Source organism: Talpa occidentalis, unplaced genomic scaffold (assembly GCF_014898055.3).
Source record: "Talpa occidentalis isolate TD23 unplaced genomic scaffold, MPIMG_talOcc4v2.1 talOcc4.14, whole genome shotgun sequence".
Classification (NCBI taxonomy): Eukaryota; Metazoa; Chordata; class Mammalia; order Eulipotyphla; family Talpidae; genus Talpa; species Talpa occidentalis.
This window is the reverse complement of record NW_023601433.1, coordinates 71,988,101-72,008,687: the sequence shown is the minus strand read 5'-3', so window position 1 is coordinate 72,008,687 and position 20,587 is coordinate 71,988,101. Positions and strand designations below refer to the sequence as shown.

The window sequence follows — 20,587 nt, the reverse complement described above, 5'->3', positions numbered from 1 at the left end:
TCACCCACAGCTGCCCAGACTAAGTCACAGGCCCACACTAAATCACTATTTAGAAGACAGGGTCTCCTCTGCAGAGACTCCTTTGCAAGTATGATCAGTCTGGCAGGTTGTGTAAATACAATGTCCTTCTCACTTACTTCTGGACCCCTGACTGAACCATGGAGGGTGATGCAAGACAAAAGATGGGTTAATTTCCCACTTAGCCCTAAGAGCAGAGGTCCCAGGTTTTTGTTCTCATTTTCTATGCTTGACAAAATGTAGCCTCTTTCTTTGTTAGGCAAATTACTTCAAGAGCGAGATCATGGGCTTCCACGTGTCTATGTGGGGATTTTCTTTGGATGCAAACATAAAACCTTCTTAGTATTCCCGGCAAAATATATGAGCATCGAATCTTACATTTTTCCAGTGTCGGCTTTCCTGCAACCATAGACTTCACCAAATCCTCCTCGCCCAATGATCCTATGTACGCTGAAATCATTCATGGTCAACTGTGAGTTTAAAATACAAAATAAAAACATAAACTGCATAAAACTGTATCGTAAATATTTCATCACACAAAACATGTACAGTTACTAAAACAACAACTTTGATATAGGGATCTGCCCCTTTCAAAGTGAGAGATGAGAGAGACAGGGTGGAGAAGACTTTCCAGAATTTCCTTCTGCTCTACTTCCCAAATGTACAAAAAGGAGGCCAGTGGGAAGATGACAGATTAGCAGTCAAGTTAGATTGTGTTTTCAGTCTCATAAATCTTAGATTACAAGATGGATACCTTGAAGACCAGAGACTAAAACTTCTGGTCAAAATGCCAAGCAACCTCCGCTACTCTGAAGCTTCAAGTTTGGGAACAATTCAACAATTTCAGGAGCTGTCATGGTGGAAAAATAAGTTTACATCGAGAGCATCTGTGTTTTCATAGTAGTGAGCCATATGACCAGAAAAGCTAACAGACGCCGGCCATGTGAATTTTTTATCGATAACATCAGTGAATGGAGAAGACTCGTGCTGGGCATGTGAGCATGAAACAAGACTAAGTGTGAGTGAAGCAGATACAGAGGCTTTATTCATAAGCACTCGCCTTTTGTCAATTACTCTCAGCAATGCCCTCCTTTCTAAGGAGTTTTAATAGCGTGAGATAGTGCAAAGGCAAAGAGAGAGTCCTGCATCCGTGGACAATAGCAAATGCTTACTAGTTTACATATCCTGGCAAATTAAGGGTCAGATTCTTGAAGGGTTGCCCCATACAGTGCTTAAACAGCCAGGTTGGAGCATTTGGCCCACAGGTCTCACAAGCGACATACCAAGGATCTGAGGATACCAGGTCTGTTAAAGGACACACGCGCAAGGAAGATCCACAGCAGATATAAAGGATTTAAAAATATATATGTTATGGCTTTTTGCTTCTAAATCCTGCCAGGAAATGCAATGGAAAGGGGAAGTAGAAAAAAAAAAAAAAGTAAACATCTTCTTCTAGCAGTGTTGTTCAAGTAAAAACTTCCCCCCACAGAAAAGTTCCAGTTATTATTTTTCCCAATTGCAAACCCATGTGAAGGAAGAAAAGAAGACAGGAAGAGAAGTTGTACAAAGAAATGTGTGGTTCAAAAGCGAAGTAAAGTTTCTGACCTAGAATTCCTGACACTGAAAATGGAAAGGACAGCGAAGGGAATGCAGACACTGCAAAACAGTCTGTGCTTGAGGCGAGCTTTCATCATCCCCAAAATAATCTTAAAAAGAAGATGGAAACTTGGGAGAGTGAAAGATATCGTCATTTTTATTACACAATTACACCTCACACAAAGAAAAAGAATAGGAACTTTACCAGGAAGGCAAAAGACAAGCATCTACAGGAATTACAGTATGGGGAAAAGACGTGTGTTGTCACTACTGTTTCTGTTAAAGGGTCAATTACTGCTTAAAATAGCCTTTCTTAGATAAACAATGCATCCTAAATCCAGTATGAAAAAATAGAACTGAAGCTCAATGGTTTACAATTGGGTATGGGAGGCTGAATTTTTCATACATAAAGCCGTGAGGACATCTGCTCGGGCAGGCGAGACCCTGGGGAGTACGCTCCAGAAAAAGTATTTTCTCATGAAGTTAAACCAGAGGAAGTTTTTATTTAAAGAAAAAAGGAAAAAAGATGATACTCACATGGATATTTAACTCCACATTTTTCCACTGACAAAATCTAGTGAACTTGTCACTGAAAGAGAATATAAATAATTATTGAAAAGGGAAATATCAAATCACCTGGGTTTACAGAACAATGTGATAAGATAAACTAGAAATGTGGCTTCTCAAATAGAAAGAAGCAAGTTTTTGAAAACATTTTTTCACAGTATCAGTATTTGTGGCTTTACTTTATGACACCAGACTTCAAGCATTTCCTTTACTTGTATGTCATGATATTTTAATCTGAATTAGCAGTGTCCCATAGAAGGATAACATGAACCCTATGTGTGATTTAGTCTTAGTAACATTCTATTTAACCCAATACATCAAACACATTATCATTTTAACATGTAATCAATATAAAGTTATTAATGAGATAGTCTATATTCTTGTTTTAATATGAAGTCTTTAGACTCTGGTATACATTTCACATTGACAACACCTTCTAATTCAGACTTGTTGCATTTCAAGTGCTCAAAAGCTACGTGTGGTGACTGGCTACTGCACTGGTCAGGGCAGCTCCGAGTAACAAAAAAGTCATGTTTACAAATAATTGCAAGTGAAACAGCACTTAAACAGTACATATCATGTGCCAGGTCCCGCTCAGGTAGTCCTCCCAACAACTGCATGGTTCTCATTTTATAGCTGGGATGACCAAGTCTTGCCCAAGGTCACAGGGAGAGAATGGGTGAAGCTGAGTGGAAGTCCAGATCAAGTACTGCCTCTCAAGGATAGAAAGAGTATAGTAGAGAAACCCACAGACTACAATCAGGTGGTGCAATAAGTCATAATGGCGGGCCTCCCCTGCTAGTGCAGGCAGCTGAGTGCCGTGCTATGAAGCTGTCTGCAGCCTCTGCAGTGCTGGTTCGATCCCAGCTGGATGGCGAGGGTCGCACATGGCGCTGCAGACCTCTCCTGTTGCACCTGCTGCTCCCCTCAGCAGTGTATTTTGTCAGTCTGCCTGTTCTGTTCCCCGCTCTGTCTCTGGTGAATCCTCTCATCCTCCTGCGCTTCTGACTGTACCCTGGTTCTTGTATAAATAAATAAAATAAATCTTTTAAAAAAAAAGTCATAATGGTGAGACTATGCTCTTACAAGTCATCGACTATGTGTTTTGTTATCCATACAGAAAAACATGTATTCCCATATCTATTTTAAAAAGACAACCTGCCTTCAAAATTTGAAAATTTAAAAAAATTTCAAAAGAAATGTTTTCTAAAAGCAAAGAATCTTTGGTAAATGATGGATCTCATTTAGTCCCTGACATGATCCCTTACATAGACACAGTATTCACTTCTCTTAATAAATGGATGAATGGGGCCTCCCTATTGGCATAAGGGTAAGCACTATCACCACTATGGCCTGAGTTTGATCCCTGGCCAGACAGTAACCCACATGGCACAGCAGACCTATCCTGTCTCACCCGCTGCTCCCCTCAGCAGTGTATTTCCTCAGTCTGCCTGTTCTGTTCCCTGCTCTGTCTCTGGTGAATCCTCTCACCCCCTGTACCTCTAGCGTACACTCTAGTTCTTCTAGACAAAAATTAAAAAAATAAGAAGGGCCTCCCTGGTGGCTCAGGTGGTTGAGCACCACACTGTGAAGCTGTCCATAGCCTCTGCAGTGCTGGTTCGATCCCCGGCCACCGGCGAGGGTCCCACATGGTGCAGCAGACCTCTCCTGTCATGCCCACTGCTCCCCTCAGCAGTGTACTTCGTCAGTCTGCCTGTTCTGCTCCCTGCTCTGTCTCTGGTGAATCCTCTCACCCTCCCACACATATGGCCTGTACCCCGGTTCTTGTATAGATAAATCTTAAAAAAATAAAAATAAAAATAATAGAAAATGAAGTTACCTATCATTAAAAAATGAAAAAATGAATGAATGAAGAAAGAGAAAGAAAAGGAAGGAAAAGGGAAGGAGGGAGGGGGGAGGGAAGGTGAGAGAGGCAGGAGGAGGAGAAGGGAGGAGGAGAGGAGGGAGTTCTCATGAAGTGCAATTTATAGGGGCAACTGGCTTTATAACAGAATGTTTTAAAGGCATGCAAATATCTCAGTTCCCTGAAGGGTTCTTTTAATATGCCTCATAGTTATCTTCTAAAAAATATTTCTGAGCCTAATATCAACTTGGAAATCAACAGCAAACAATTCTTTGTAATTACATAACATCTCTTTTCAATGAATCAAAATGTTTTATTGATCCTCCTGATATACATGCTTAATAAAACGAAATTATATTTTGAGAGTTTCTGAAAGTTAATTCAAATAGCTTTTTCAAATTACAGTGAGTGCAAAAAGCAAATCATGTTGGGGTGTACTCTGCATTTATAAATCCAGGACTGTGAAATTCCCTGTGCTGGACTACCCTTGACTCACAGACTCTGGAGTCCAGAGTTGTGATAATGGGCAGAGGTCTAGCACATTTTACAAATTTGCAAACTAGCTGGGGAGGGTTAACAACCACAGAAATGCCTTCCAAGTCACAAGTCCAGGAGCACTAACTCCCAGCCCACACTCTGTCCCTCCAAACCACCTCTCCCCTGAGAAAAGAATATCCTCAAGAACACAGTTTGTCCACTGAATACAGATCTGGTGTAACAAATTCTTCTTTGGGAAGTACACATGGCCCCTAGGTGTGCAGGCTCAGTGGAGTATCCACGGGATTCCTTGAATGCTATTTCTAGCAAGACCTAGTTACTGGAATGGGTACTTCTTGGCAGAGAGCAAAGTAGGGCCTGGGCAATCAAGGGCTTTGGACAGCCAGAGTCCTTGCAGACAACTTACAAGGGTACCAGAGGAAAGACCAGAGGCTAAAGATATAGAAATGACTGGTGCAGTAAGGATGGGGTGGGGTAAGCCTTTTTTTTTTTTTTTTTGATTATGACTTCTGAGTCTGGCTTTTGGTTCCTAAGCAGCTGAAGTTTACTCTCTGAACACAGCCCACAGGCCTCATCTGGAAGGGTGGAATGCCTCCTCTGGGACTCAGTCCCACCTGAAACAGCCCTGTGTCCCTGCCTGGCCTCTGGCCTCAGGGGAAGGGGGAGAAAGGAGCCCTGTACTACTGAAGACTTCCACTTTATTATCAGACTGCAGTGTGGCCACAGAGAAACTGCCATAAATGGGAAGCCCTTAGAAAGTGTGGGTGCTCCTGAAGTGGGAGGGCAGCACCTTTCAAAACCAAAACTAAACTCTTAGTCTGACAATGGATTTTTTTTTAATTCTAATTGGAGGATGTTTTAGCATAAAATGAAACCCAAAAAAGGTATAAAAATAAATTGACTTTAAAGAGAGTTCATTTACATAAAATGGTCACTGCTTCAGAAAATCCAGTGTGCATGCCAGCCACTTCACTTGCATTTCTTGAGACAATAACAGTGAATGACTAACTCAGTGGGAGAAAAGACAAACTTTGCAGGTTTACCTGCTGACTAGTGAAGGCACACACTTGAGGAGACACCTGCCCCAATTTTAATCACCATCCCCTCCTCTCCTCTCTTCCCCAGGGATTGCATAAAAGTTAGGTTGATCCAAGAGTTGGGAAAAGTCAGATCTTAGAATCCACAGCAGTGGATGTGGTTCTGAATTTGTAACCCACCCACCGCCTCAGATGGATTCAGTTGCTTTTTTGGCAAATTTTTGCTCTTACTCAGAAAAGTGTAATCATGAGTATGAATATTAGTTTCCCAAAGTATTGACTCTACTCCATGATAAAATTATCTTGAACTCTTGAAGATTCACAACACAATGTTTTGGGGTTTTGTTTCTTTTTTTTTTTTTAATTATTTCTGTATATGTGGAGAAAAAAGCTGCAATGAAGCAGCATTTGTTCTTAAAGGGCAATTACTGAACAGCTGCAGGCTGCTCCAGCAAGGAGACACAATCAGCATGTCAATTGTCTAGAAATTTGCTGAATTTATGGGGGAAAGAACAGTCAGTGTGAATGCAGATTCAGTTTCAGAAAGTCTGATTTAAATAGTGCATTATCACAGAGGAATACTCAAAATACTGAAGAACTGACTGTTGGGTACCCAACAAGCTTATGAGCTGAAAACTTTTATAGGCATCACTGAAGTTCTTTAGCATGACAAACATGTTCTATAATCTGAGTAACCCAAAGGAACATAATCAATATGTATACTAGTGTGTGTGTATGTGGGTGTGTGTGTGCATGCACGCACGTGCGCGCATGTGTGTGTAAAAAACACAGATATTTGCCTATACCCAGAGTTCTACTACATAAAGGATCAAGTGCCATCGTGTCCTACTCCGGGGGATATGGTTTCAAAATCCGAAAAATGAATTAGATAAATTATAGGGTCGTGCTTGCATTAATAAAGGTAGCCTAATAAAATACATCTAATATTAAGATTCCTTAGTCTATTTAAATCTTAGCCAATTTTGAAGCTGAAAACTAAAGGTCAGAGAAACTTTAAGATACACAAATCCTAAGTTACAACATTAAGTGTTAAGGAAATGGTCTACCATAAAACCTGACACAGAATACAAAAAACACATGATGAAGAATAAATTAACATATGGTGTAAGGAACAGCCTTCTTAAATAAAATGATGTATACCTACAGAGCATAACATTTTATATACAAAGTTTCATACCTTTCCATAAATTTTTGAAAAATGTTGCCTCGAAGACTTTCACAAATTTCTTCTATATATGGCTGGAAAGGATGGAAAAGAAATTCCACACTGCATAAATAGGAACATATTAAGTAAAAAACACACACGTGGGTGAGCTTCTGACTAGATGAGGTTCCCAATTAAGTGCCCCCCCCACAGCATCTTTGTCTAGTCCTTGTTAGCATTTGTCCAATCTTCACTAACAGATTCCTCATCATGATTATTTACTTAGTACTTATCAACACCACTCAGTGGCCCACTCTAGGTAGGCTGGAACAGGTCTGTCCTGCCTGTCCCTTAACCCCTGCTGTGTAGCATGGCTCTGTCAAGTCACAGCCATTTCTTAAATGAGCAGCGTTAGCTTCATGGGCCTGCCAACCATGAAGCCATGAAGGATTCATACTTAGAAGAGCCCATTGGTTGGCTTAGGGCCTTGCTGTCACCATCTGGAAATTTTTAATAATTTCTGAACAAGGGACCCCACATTTTCATTTTTTTAATGGACCCTGTACATTATGTGGCATATACTGTAAGTTAATTATATTACTTAGCTAATTACATTAGTATTAATTATGATCATTTTAATTATAAAAATTGATTTTTTACAGACTAAAAGTTAAGAAAACCATGAATAAAAGTTTTTAAAATAACCATTTTACTTAATGATTTTCTCTATCTTAGAACCATAGAATTAAAGGTAACCAGGAGGGAACATTAATCCCAATCTTCACCTGACACTTAAGGACACAGTGGCCTTATGAGTCGGTGCATTCCCCAGGTCTCTGAGCAAGTTCATGGGCCCTTGGCTCACGTGTGCATTGTTCCTCTCATGGAGAACAATCCTCTTCAATTTCATGCCACTTTGTATATTACTAAGTAAATGGCATAAACTTTCCTTTTCCATGTGATGAACTATAAATCAAGAAATATATATATATATATATATCAAATGCTAATATTTCACAATTCAGCCTAGAGTCAATTAAATAGTTTTTAAAAGTATTTTAATACCCTACACTAAATGCTGCCAGTTTAACATTTTTTGTGTCTTCATATATTACTCTGAAAAACTGCAAAAAAAAAAAAAAAAAAAGGGCAGGCCAGATCATGGAATAATACAAAGCAAGTGACAAGATTAGGAAGTCTGCTGAAGACATAGCAACCAGACAGAGGCAGTAAGACAACCACAGCTTTTCTGGAAGTCCTACTTCCTGCACCAGAAAGGAGACTCACAGCTAAGGTAGCCTCCACTGCCTTACACGACTGTGGGTCTGTTGTGGGCAGGGCACTGGGACTGGTCACTACAACCAAATGAACTTTGTTCCTGCCTTGGTAAGAGGGAAGCTCAACTAGCTTGGGGAAGCTCTTTCAGCTCTCAACTTATAAGATTCCAAGATGATAAACAATATCTACCTTAACCCAGTCCTCTAGATGTGAAAAACCAAGGACCACAAGTCTCAAGAGGTTCAAAAAGATGGAAAGATCAAAAGACTGATCAAAAGATGAATCAAATCAAGAGGTCAAAGATCTATGAAAAGACTGAATTTGTATATCACAGAATTTCCATTTATAAAAACCATTATGTTGATTCATAGTTTTTTTTATATTTTATTAAATAGTCCATGCTTCCTGCTAATAAAAGAAAAAGGTCACTAGAAATTTTTTAAACAAAATAGAACACATCACATTACAACTCAACAGAGAGAACCATAAAATATGCCAAGTAAGCAGTGCAAAAGTCAGGGTCCCATAGTAGAACCATTACTGGTGGCTGAAGCCAAAGATTATTACAAATGGTGCCCCCTGGAGGGGGTGCTGGTGAGGATAGACAGTCCCAGGGAAAATGCTAATAAAGTATTGCATTTTGGGGCAGGGAATCTGATAAAAAAATATATATATATATATATAAGGGACTGCAGGAGCAGGACCCAGCATTCAGTGTTTGAGATCCAGCATTTTTAAATCTTCAGCGATTCCGGGGTCAGCAATTTTGGCCCCCACCACACTAATCTTGCAGAAGGCTGTTGCAGGCCTCTGAAGGACGCAGAGGGGCTTCCAGCAGCCAACCTCAGAGAGGAAAGTTTGAAGGCTTTGCAAGCAGCTGAGTTATTGAAACTGTTCCTGGTTTTGCTGCTGTTACAGCCTGGCAGGGGAGGCAAAGACCCTGAGCTGCATGTGAGCCATTTGTCAGGTCGTTCGGCTGCTGCTGGGAGATGTTGGTCAAAGGGTACAAAGTTCCATTATTACATGATGAATAAGTTCTGGAAATTTAATGTAGAACATGCCAGAAAATAAAACACAAACCACCAAACTATGTGGGGTGCTGAACATGTTAATTAGTTGATGGTCATTTCACAATTTATACCTATATTAAAACATCACATTATACACCTTAAATCATCTGCAAGTTTTGCTTAATTCTATCTCCACAAAGCTGGGTGGGGGCCCAGGGGGGGATTTCAACTCAGAGAACTCTTCCAACTTTGTGGTTGTACCATAATTCCTATGTTCTAATAGCACATTACCCTGAATTGTAGTTAATACACTCCTTATTTTAATCAACTTAATAATGACTATTTCTTTGACCTTCATAAATAAGAATACCAGGCCTCCATGGTGGCGCAGGCGGCTGGGCACAACGCTACGAGGCTGTCCATGGCCTCTGCAGTGCGGGTTCAAGTGCGACAGGCCAGGGGAGATACCCCATGGCGCAGCAGACCTCTCCTGTCTAGCCCGCTGCTCCCCTCAGCAGTGTATTTCGGTCAGTCTGCCTGTTCTGTTCCCCGCTCTGTCTCTGGTGAATCCTCTCACTCTCCCACTCCCGCACATCTGGCCTTTACCCCAGTTCTTGTATAAATAAATAAATCTTTAAAAAAAAAAAAGAATGACACTACCACTTATTCTATTTGTCTATTTTACCAGAATTTGTCATTCATTTCTTAAATGAATAAATCAATATTTTTAAAGTACTTTTAAATGCATATTCCTTGAAGACATGGAAAGAATTTTGTTGGTCTTTCATGCACCTATTTTTTAAAACATTACTTACACTACAGGAAAAGTCAATATATCAAAGTTGTAAAATCCATATATTACGAGATATAATTTAACAGTATTAAATGTGATTGACTATGAACGATTTCCTAGTCAACTGAAAACTGAAATTCTGACACTAAAATATCAGGGAGACAACAAAAAGCAGATTCTCACACTGCACTTTCTGAAGGATCTAACAAGCGCTAACTCACAAAGATAGTGTGATCGGCAGGCCAGATGCAAAGCAACCCATGTGCACCTTTCTCACTGAATTCTTAATACCCACTTTGAGGAGAGCCCAATGGACATTTCCACTCACAGATGAACAGATGGAAGCAAGAACAAGTGCAAAAGAATTCAGAGCCCAGGTTTAAAGTTTATAACCAACAAGACTAAACATACAGCTCCTCTGTTTTCAGAAATATCCATCTAATTATTTTGGCAGAAAGGTAACACCCAACTTATTACTGTAGTCAAAGTTCTATCTATCATTTGCTCAATAGAATAATCAGATTTATTTTGCATAGATAAATGATTCCTCTTGTAAGGCACCAAAGTAAAACTCAATTTACCCCTCTGCACATAACTAAGTAATCCAAGAAAAGGATAAATTATTTTAATTCATGAAAATCATTATAGTATTTGTCATTCTCTCATATTTTATATAATTCTTTAAAATATAAGTACATTATCCACATGCAAATTTGACCATGTCTTTGCAAGCTGCCACCTTTGTAGAAAACACAAAGGATGGAAAAGGTTTCAGGGAGGAGAAGAAATCAAGAGCAGCAAATACAGAGGCCCTCTAGTTATGAGTTTGATTTTCCAAGTCTTGTAATATAAATCTATATAACCGTGTTATATTCAAGATATGATGACCAAAGCAAAAAATCCAATTCCCTCAGTCATGACTGAGGAAGGTCATTTCAACAAGGTCATTCAAATGTTCACTCTTGGCTATTGGAATTGAATCTGCTTCATTTGGAGAATAACTACAATCAGCATCAACATCTCTACCACAAAAAAAAGCACCTTGTAAAGTCCCTGCTTGTCACAGGTAATTGGAATGTCAAATGGGAAAAGGCTATTTCCTCCAATGTCTTGTCTTAATTGATTTATAGAAAATATTATTATTAGAAAGCTCCAGTGACCTTTTTCAGAAACGTCTTTAGAAAGGATGTTCATATAAGAGCACACATTTAAATGAGAAGACATGCGATATTAAGCTTAAATTGTTCTAGAAAGACCTCCAGACAAGAATACAGTCTTCCAGGGCCTCCTGGGTGACGCAGCGGTTGAGCGCTGGGCTGCAGAGCTGCCCTCAGCCTCTGCATCGCCAGTTTGATCCCCGGCCAGCCACCGGCAAGGGTCCCACTTGGCGCGCAGACCTCTCCTGCCGCTCCTGCTGCTCCCCTCAGCAGTGTACTTCTGTCCTTCTGCCTGTTCTACTCCCCACTCTGGCTCTGGTGAATTCTCTCACGCTCACCATGCTTCTGACTGTACCCAGTGCTTGAATAAATTTAAAAAAAAAAAGATTAAAAAAAAAAAAAAGAATACAGTCTTCCACATCAATTCCTCTAGCACATTCACACATGCAAAGAAAGTGTCATCAGTCCGACTGTTAAGAAAATTAGATATGTTCATTTTGAAATAATTTTGTCTTACCTGAAAAAGAGTTGATGTTACTTGTTTCTTGGACAGGTGACTTTGTACATGTTCTACAGCTTGCTTTGAGAACGGCTTTTAAAAAAATCAAAAACAATTTTTTTTTTCCACAAATATAAAATGTAACAAACTTTTGTACATTACATAGCCTCACAACAGGTACTCTAACACAACTGCAAAACAGTCACCTGCGGCAATTATATGTAGTTTTGAAAAATCGGTTGAGAAGGCTGATGAGCACAGGGACACTTCATTGCTATATCTAATCCCACAAGGGTTCAAGATTGCTGTCTTTTAAAAAGTGTAAAGTGTCCTACCATCATCTTATTAAATGCACATAACCCGTAACTGATAATGGTGTCATTAAAAATGTGAAATGTCTACTACATAAGAGAAAATGCGCTTGAAAATATGCCTAAGAACTAAATGCCGGGAACACAAAGCTCAGCCACTGCATTAAAAGGCTGCAGGTTAAAGGACAATCCTGCAGCGGGAAGCAGCAGAGGGAAATTGGTGCTAAAAGAATGGAACTTACACTGGTAAGAATTACAAATTCTACCCTCCCCCAAAACTGCAAACTGCATCTTCTTTAGCAGAGCACAATTAGAAAAAAGGCTTAAAAAGTTCACCTGGCTGCCAAGAACCCGATAAATTGCTGAGCTACATGAAAACTAAGTTTGCAGATACTTTCCCATTGACTATCTAGCATTTTCCAAGGGTCAGTCATTCTCTAGCAAGGCAGCAAGGCACACAGAGCACCCACAGTTAGCTGCAGCTTAGGAGTTCTTTTTAATAGTGAGTTGAGTCCAAAGAACTGTTAAGCAAGCTATGTTACCAGCATGTCATCTTCAGCAAGTAATTCAAATGTCAGTAAAAACTGTTCACAGCAGAATACATATTAAAGCACTACCATATATCATGATGAGAGCTGTCCAATCAGACAGACTCTGTGATGGCAGAAATGCATTTTTGTGCTGGTGAGCAGGAGTCATTAGACACATGTGACTATACAGCACTTGAAATGTGGCTCTTGAGGAACTGAGGAATTGATTTTTAACTCCACTTGATTTTAATTAAGTTTAAATTTAAATAGCCACATGTGGCTAATGGATACTGCATTGAACACAGCAGGCCAGGGCTGTTAGGCCACTTCTTTGGAAGAGAGCCTTAAGTCAAAGACATTACATGGTAAATTTTCATCACTAATTATTCCACTCATTTCTGATGAAATAAATTCCTAGGAACTTAGTTTATCCTAATGATTGGATTAGATTGCTTATCTGATTTACAAGGGAAAAAAATTACTTCAATCATTTAACAACTGAACAAAATTAACTTAATAATTACAACCTTCCTTGTTAATTCAAAGAAAACATTTACAATTTACATTTATCAATGTTTGATTAGCCTAATTGTTAAATATAGCTAAATTAAAAATAATCAAGCCTAATATCCTTTAGAAAGTCTAGAATTGAGAGCAATCTTTGCTCCATTGATCTGAATTAGCTATATTAGTCCATGAATTTTTGCAGTGAAACTATTTCCTTTTGGAAATATAAGAAGGGTATATGAAGCAACAGATGTTGGATCAGTGTTATCAGCAAACTTGTGACAGAAAAAATGGATTCCACCATGGATGAATACTGCCTAATTTTTCAACATCTTCCTTCTATTTTATGTTAATCCTGAAGACACTGGAAGTTGTCTCTTATTTACTCATCATAATAGAACAAAAAGACATACTTACATGAGAACAAGACAGCAGCTCCTTCATGATATAGGTGTCATATATTTGTCGACTTCTACAAAGGCGATCTTCCTCATTCTCAAGTTTTTCATATTCTTTTATCTAGATTTTTTTAAAAGTTAACAATGGTAGGTATGTCTTTCTAGAAACTAAACTTTATTAAAAGATATCATTTGCCCAGGCAAAAACCACTTCCACATGAGATCAAGCAAATTACCGAACTGCCTATTCCACAGGAAACAACTACTTCTCATGTTGTAATAATCAAGTTGGAATAATTTAAATTCAACTTGAAACATACAAATGGATTTTTTTTCCTATGATGAACCTCATCCTTTAAATTTAGAAACACAATATTAGGAAACAAATATCGCTATGGTTACAATTATCTTACAATATACCAGCCATGGATCACTCACCCTTGCCAATTCTCCTCTCCAAAGCACAAATAGTTCAAATTTGGCTGTAATTCAGTTCTGAGAGTTATAATAGGAATTGTTCCCACTCAACAACAGTGTCACAAAACTAACAGGAAAAACAATTGCCAGGTTTCCAGCAAAGAAATTTTTAAAAGTCAACTAAACATTTTGGAAAGGCATTAATCCACAGATAAAAGTGTTGGTTTTAAGGCTTGGAACCCCAACTGCACTAAACAAATATTATCAAAGAGATTACTACAAATCATGTCATTTGCTAACTCAGAGAAGGTAATCTGACCAATGTTAAGATAGGTCAAATAATACAACGTGCTCTAGAAATAGTTGCTATATGTGGAAACCGCCCCAATCATTCTAAACCAATAATAGAAGATTTAGTGTCAAACTTGTGTTTTTATTTATTTGCAGAAATATTTTTAACTCTGCAGTGGTGTGATCCTCTGCTTCTAAACCATGTATAGCGTTGTGGCCCAAGGTTACCTCAGTAAAAATTATGAAAAATAAAGAGAATGAAAACACAAATGAAATATGGGGCTAGTAGGAAAACTGTAGCAGAAATCATCAGTGTAATGAAATACTGAGGTCCCATGTGAGGCTTAGTTGAGGAATTACTGGGATCATCTTGATGGCCCTGAAATATCATCAATGCTACACCAAGATGAAATTCACATGTCTGTAATAGAGTCTTCTTGGAACAGATAATAGAACTTACATAGAAACAGGCAGTCTGGGATAGTTTGATACCCCATCCAAAAGGAAAAGGTTGTTTAAAGGAAGAGTCAATCCAGCAATGTTGGCATAACCATCAGACCTGATATAACCATTCTAACTTAATGCAAGAGAACAGGTCTAAAGAGTTCAACACCCATACAGACCAATGGAATCGAATAGAAAATCCAGAAATAAACCCACAGATTTATGGTCAACTAATCTTTGACAAAGGAGCAAAGACTATGCATTGGAGCAAAGAAAGTTTGTTCAATAAATGGTGCTGGGAAAACTGGGTTGCTACATGCAAAAGAATGAAGCTTGACCACTACCTCACACCATACACAAAAACCAACTCAAAATGGATTAAAGAACTAGACATAAGACCTGAAACCATAAAATACATAGAAGGAAATATAGGTGAAACACTACGTGATTTGCATATCAAAGACATCTTTACAGACACATCACCCAAAGCAGTGATAGTGAAGGCAAAGATAAACAGATGGGACTACATCAAATTAAAGAGCTTCTGCACAGCAAAAGAGACAATAACAAAAACAAAGAGAAACCCCACCAACTGGGTGAACATTTTTGCACCCAACACTAATGATAAAGGACTGATCACAAAAATCTGCAAAGAGCTGATGAAACTCAACAACAACAAAGAAAATATTCCAGTCAAAAAATGGGCAGAAGAGCTGAAAAGAAACTTCTCTGAAGAGGAAATGCAAATGGCCAACAGACATATGAAAAAATGTTCAACATCACTTGTAATCAGGGAAATGCAAATCAAAACTACCATGAGATACCATCTTACACCAGTGAGAATGGCACATATTAAAAAAACTAGCAACAACAAATGTTGGCGAGGTTGTGGAGAAAAAGGAACTCTTCTGCACTGTTGGTGGGAATGCAAACTGGTCCAACCACTATGGAGAGCTGTGTGGAGATTTCTGGACCTACTAAACATAGAGCTTCCATATGATCCAGCAATTCCACTCCTAGGTATTTACCCAAAGGACACAGAAACATCCATTCCAAAGAACACCTGCACCCCTATGTTTATAGCAGCACTATTTACAATAGCTAAGCTTTGGAAACAGCCCAAATGCCCAAAAATAGATGACTGGATCAAGAAGATGTGGTACATATATACCATGGAATATTACTCAGCATTCAAAAAAGATAAACACATGCAATTTGCAGCAACATGGATGGCGCTGGAAGGGATCATGCTCAGCGAAATAAGCCAAAAAGAAAAAGAAAAATACCGGATGGTCTCACTCATAGCAGGAATCTAGAAAACTTAAATAAGGGATCAGGAAAAAGAATAACTATAAGAAAGTGAAAATCAAAATCAACAAAAAACTATGAACCAGAGACACTTTTTGGGGGGTGGGGGCCGGGAGGGGAGGGATTGGGGTCAGAATGGGGCATGTGCAGTTGTATGGGGAATATAAAAATAAAATTTATTATTTAATAAAAAAAAATAAATAAATAAAAAAATAAAGAGTTCAACACCATGCCAGATGCAAATACGTGGCAGCAAAGCAACAGAGCCAGGCACTAAACTCTGAGGTGGCATCAGAAAATAAACATAGGATTCTGGCTTGATTGATTTCTTTTGTGTTTTGTTTTGGCCAGACGCAAAGGTTAAAGCCAGATGCTAAGGTAAAATAGACTGTGAGTGGAAAGAAGCCCAATAATAAATCTTCATGGAGTTATTATATTTGAAAACAATGTGTAAAGAAACACAAGTCTATGTTCCAGGGGCCAATATTAAGCAAATTGACACCTGGTAAACAAATGCTGATTCTGTGGAAGTTTCCCATGAGCTGTCAGAATCTGACAACACAGAAAATTCTAGTTTCTTAGGCAAATGATACTGTGAACCACAAAAATGGCTGCATTAAGAAACTTGTGCCTCACAAATTCTACCCTGAGCAACAAAAAAAAGAAACTCTTAGTTGGCAAAGTAAGAACCTAAAGTATCTATGGCTATAGCTCAGATTTCACTTTCCATTATCAGTAAGGCCACTAATTAAAGACATGTTGTCAACTATTAATTAGCTTTAAACAATATGTCTTATTGCTGCAGACACACAGAAAATGCCACCTCTAACTCTTGCAGTTAGATTGTCCAGGTAACCTGAGCAGGCAGATGAAAAGTCTTCCCAGCAGCAGAACAGAGGCAACATCATCAATGATAGACAGTGAATCATGAGTTCCCATTCTGCTTCGGAAGTTATAAAGTTACAACTGAACATGCAGCCTAAATAATTCAAGCTCAAAGAGCAAGCAATTTGGTCCACAGCTGATGTGGTCTCCACTTTCTTGCCTCCTGTTTCTCTATCGTTCTTGTGAGATGTTCTAGTCAAGTCACTGATGGTCTCTGCCCCACCCAATTAAGAGTCTCTCTTTTGCCCTTAGTTTCAGACTTCTCAACAGTATTCAAATCAGTTGTCCACTCCTGCCTTCTCTGGAACTTTCTTCTCTGATGTCTGTGATCTACACTCCCAGGAGCTTGTCACACTGGTTCCTCCTCCTCAATTTCCCTTAGTAGTTCTTCCTCATCCACTAGACTTCTAGACACTTTTGTGCCTCAGAACATGGTACTGCTATAGTTTTCTTAAGTAAAGTTACTGAGTCCCGCAGTTTCAAATACCAATTATATTCTGATGGCTTAAATCTGGATCTCTAGGACTCACTTCTCCCCAAGATCCAGATTCTAAATATCCAACTACCTATTTGACAGTTCTACACCCTCTCTATCCCAGTCAAACATGCTCTTCTCCTAGTCTTCCTTCCCACAAAAATGAGTAAAATCACCCTTCCAGTTGTTTAAGCCAAAAATGAACAATAATCACTACCACCATCTTGTTTATACTAGTGCCGACCACATATTCATCAGCCATGTTGGCTTTACATTCAAAATATACCACAAACCCAGGATCTGCTTCAAGCAATAGCCAACTAATTCCTAAAAGATAAATCCTCTGAGAACATAACTGCAAATTCTTTAATACATAAAACACAGCTGCACTAGAGCATTGCAGAGTGACCAAAAGTACACAGGTAAAAGGAAGGGGTATCAAAGACAAGACGTTAGACAGTAAGGGAGGATATTGATGAAAATAAAGAGCTAGAGAAGGGAAGCTTCAAAATTCATTGTATAAACTCATCAAAATTGCTGATGGACCCCAAAATGACATGTAAGCCATGCAGACCCAAAGCATTCCAGCTAAGACTAAAAGAAGAGAACAAGAATCAGCTATGACCCACTGTAAGCCAAAACAGCATGGAGTTTGAGTAATCCAAGTTAATTGCTAAAACAAAAAAAAAATACCCTTTGGGAAAGCATATAGAATTTAGAGTTCCAATAGTATATTAGTCACAATGTATAAGATACAATCTAAAATTATTCTTTGTATGAAGAAAACTTCCCTGCATATGAGGGAAATGTGGCTCATATGTCAGAGAAGAGACCACCAATGAATACCAATCTATAATGACTGACATGTTAGAATTATCAGACAAAGATTTAATGCAGTCACATAACTATACTCAAAGAAAATGTGCATGTGATGAATAAACAGCTAGAAAATAGCAGCATTAAAAAAACTAGGAAAAGAAGAAACAAGAAATTTGAGAAGTAAAACATAAATATAATATCTGAAATAAAAATTAAGTGAATGGACATAATAGCAGACTAGAGATGTCAAAAGAAAGACTCAATAAATTGGGAGACAGGTCCATTGAAATGATCCAATCTGAAGAACAGAAAGAAAAAAATATTTGGGGGATAAATTTAACAGGGCATCAGCAATATTTAAGATAATATTAAAAATCAAACAAAGTAATTGAAGTCCCAGAAGGAGGAAATAGAGATTGAAGTAGACAAAACATTTTAAGAAAAAATGGCCCAATCAATAAACTTAACGCAGCCCACAAAGGCTAAACACACTAGCTAATATTACTCCACTAAAGGCAGAGATCATCATAATGAGAGAAGAGTCAGACACTTTCATATGTGTTTAAAAGAAATATACTGTACATATTGTTGAAAATGTACAGGAGAAATGTATCTGAAAGCACTAAACACAGAAGACTAAAATGGCTATATTAATATCTACAGAGGTCATTTTCAAGACAGACTATTACAGCGAAAGTGACATATCATATGAAAAGACATAACAATCAAAAATGTACATGTACCTAATAAAGCTTCACCATATGTGAAAAAAATGATAGAATAAAAGAAATAGACAATCTACAATCAGGGTTGGACATTTAACACCCTTCTCTCAGCATTTGATAATACGACTATATATATCAGTAAAGATGTAGACCATACAGAGAAACTATCTTGATCTAAAAGCTATTTCGAGAATATTCACCTAACACTTCCATTTTAAATTTTCCATGAGTTTTAGAATAAAATAAAAATTTATTACCATGGTCCCCAAAACCCTGACTCTTCTCTTCAATCTGATCTTACCTCACACTACTCCACCCCCATCACCCACTTCATTCACATCACACTGGACTTTCAGTTCCCCCAAACACATCAAGTTCTTTCTCACATTGTCTTAATCTGTGTTCACTTCAGCGTAAAATGCTTTCCCCCTCACTGCTCCCATCTTCAAAAGACTGGCTTCCTTGTCATTCAAGTTTCCATTTAAAAGCCACCTCCTCAGAGTGTTAGTCTTTTACTAATCAATTGACCACAAAATCACAATCCATCACACTGAGTTTTGAGTCACTGCATAGCAGTTATCACTCCCAGATATATTTCTTGCATTTATTACTTATTTAAAGTCTATTTCTCGCAAGCTCAAAAGAGAGCAGGACTTCGTCTATCCTGTTCATCCAAGCAATTCCTGTCCAGTGTCAGTGTTTGATTAATATCAGTTGAATGAATGAGCACAGAAAACACTATATAGTAACTTTAAGTCTGATCTTATATTTCTTTCCTATTTTCCATAATTTATTTTAAAGTGTAGGTGTATCTATTTTATAAGCTGCCTCCAGATCTAAGTGGAACAGGAACGTGTATAAATGTGTAGCAGTAACTACATGTCAGGCGCTATTGTGGTGTGTTGCATAACACATGTCAACCCTAAGATATAGGCTCTGCTATACCCCTAATTTTTAGCTGAGGAAACCCAGGTAGAGAGAAGCTAGACTGCTTGCCAAGTTCACACAGCTAATAACTACCAGACTCCAAATCCAAACCCTGGAAGTTCTGACTTTAGAGTTGGACCTCTTACTCACTGTGTTACAACTTCCCATACACCTGGGAAGCATATTACAAATATCATAATTTAGAAAACATTTGTCCATCTGGCGTTCTATGTAAGCCTCACAATTGGCCAGGAAAGGAATAAACAGGAGATTATTATTAAACTAATTTCATAGATGAGGCAACTGAAGCTCAAATATTAAGTCCCCATACTGTGAGAGCCTCAAGTGCAGGGACACTGTCTTTGCATTTCTGAGCTCCAGGTTTGCTGCAAAGTAAATGATTCAGAATTTGTTCAATGACTGGCCCCGCATCCCACAGCAAATGAGAGGCACATGGGCACCTGGGTCCAAGCTAGGCCTTCCATCTCAGTCAAATAATGGCCAAGAAGAAAGCAGTTATTATACACAATAAGCAGCGAGCATGTATTAAGTATTCTGAGAGCATTACAGACAACAAAGAGCATAAGAAAGAGAGGCACGAGCAAACAAGGACAATGGAGATAGCTGTACAGACTCTCTTAGAGAATAAACAAATTGAGCTAGACCTTAAAAGAAGCTTGGCTTTCCACAGACCAAGAAGGAGGAGCAGCATTCTAGGCAGGGGAGAGGACACTAAGTAAAACAACAAGAAAAATGGGCTCAATGGGTTCAAGGAACATTGGTTAGTGGAAGTTCCATATAAAAAGGTGGTGAAAGATAATGAGCTGAAGGTGGGTACTAACTAATTGTAGAGACATGTGAATGTCCAGATAAGAAATTAGGACTTTAATGCACAGTAAGTGGGTAACCATTAAAAGAAACAGGAAAGAGGAAATGTATAAAATATATATTTTCAGATATTTGACAACAGAGTTTTCTAGGTTCTGGGGTCATAAAACTAGAAATTAAGTAAGAATCCACCAAACTAGTGAAACATAGGAGTCAGAGAAAAATCACCGATAAAGCCAA

General features: G+C 38.4%; 1 protein-coding gene across 4 annotated transcripts in view; it reads right to left on the bottom strand.

The window, feature by feature from the left end:
* The window catches only part of GRK3 (G protein-coupled receptor kinase 3), a 149,678-nt gene that overhangs the window by 46,172 nt on the left and 82,919 nt on the right, over positions 1–20,587 (bottom strand). For all 4 annotated transcript variants that reach the window (XM_054695199.1, XM_054695198.1, XM_037510780.2 and 1 more), the window contains 5 exons: positions 13,248–13,349; positions 11,501–11,575; positions 6,779–6,840; positions 2,152–2,203; positions 397–488 (listed from right to left, as the gene is read on the bottom strand). In XM_054695199.1, the coding sequence (XP_054551174.1) occupies positions 397–488; positions 2,152–2,203; positions 6,779–6,840; positions 11,501–11,575; positions 13,248–13,349 (383 nt within the window). The remainder of the gene's footprint in view (positions 1–396; positions 489–2,151; positions 2,204–6,778; positions 6,841–11,500; positions 11,576–13,247; positions 13,350–20,587) is intronic.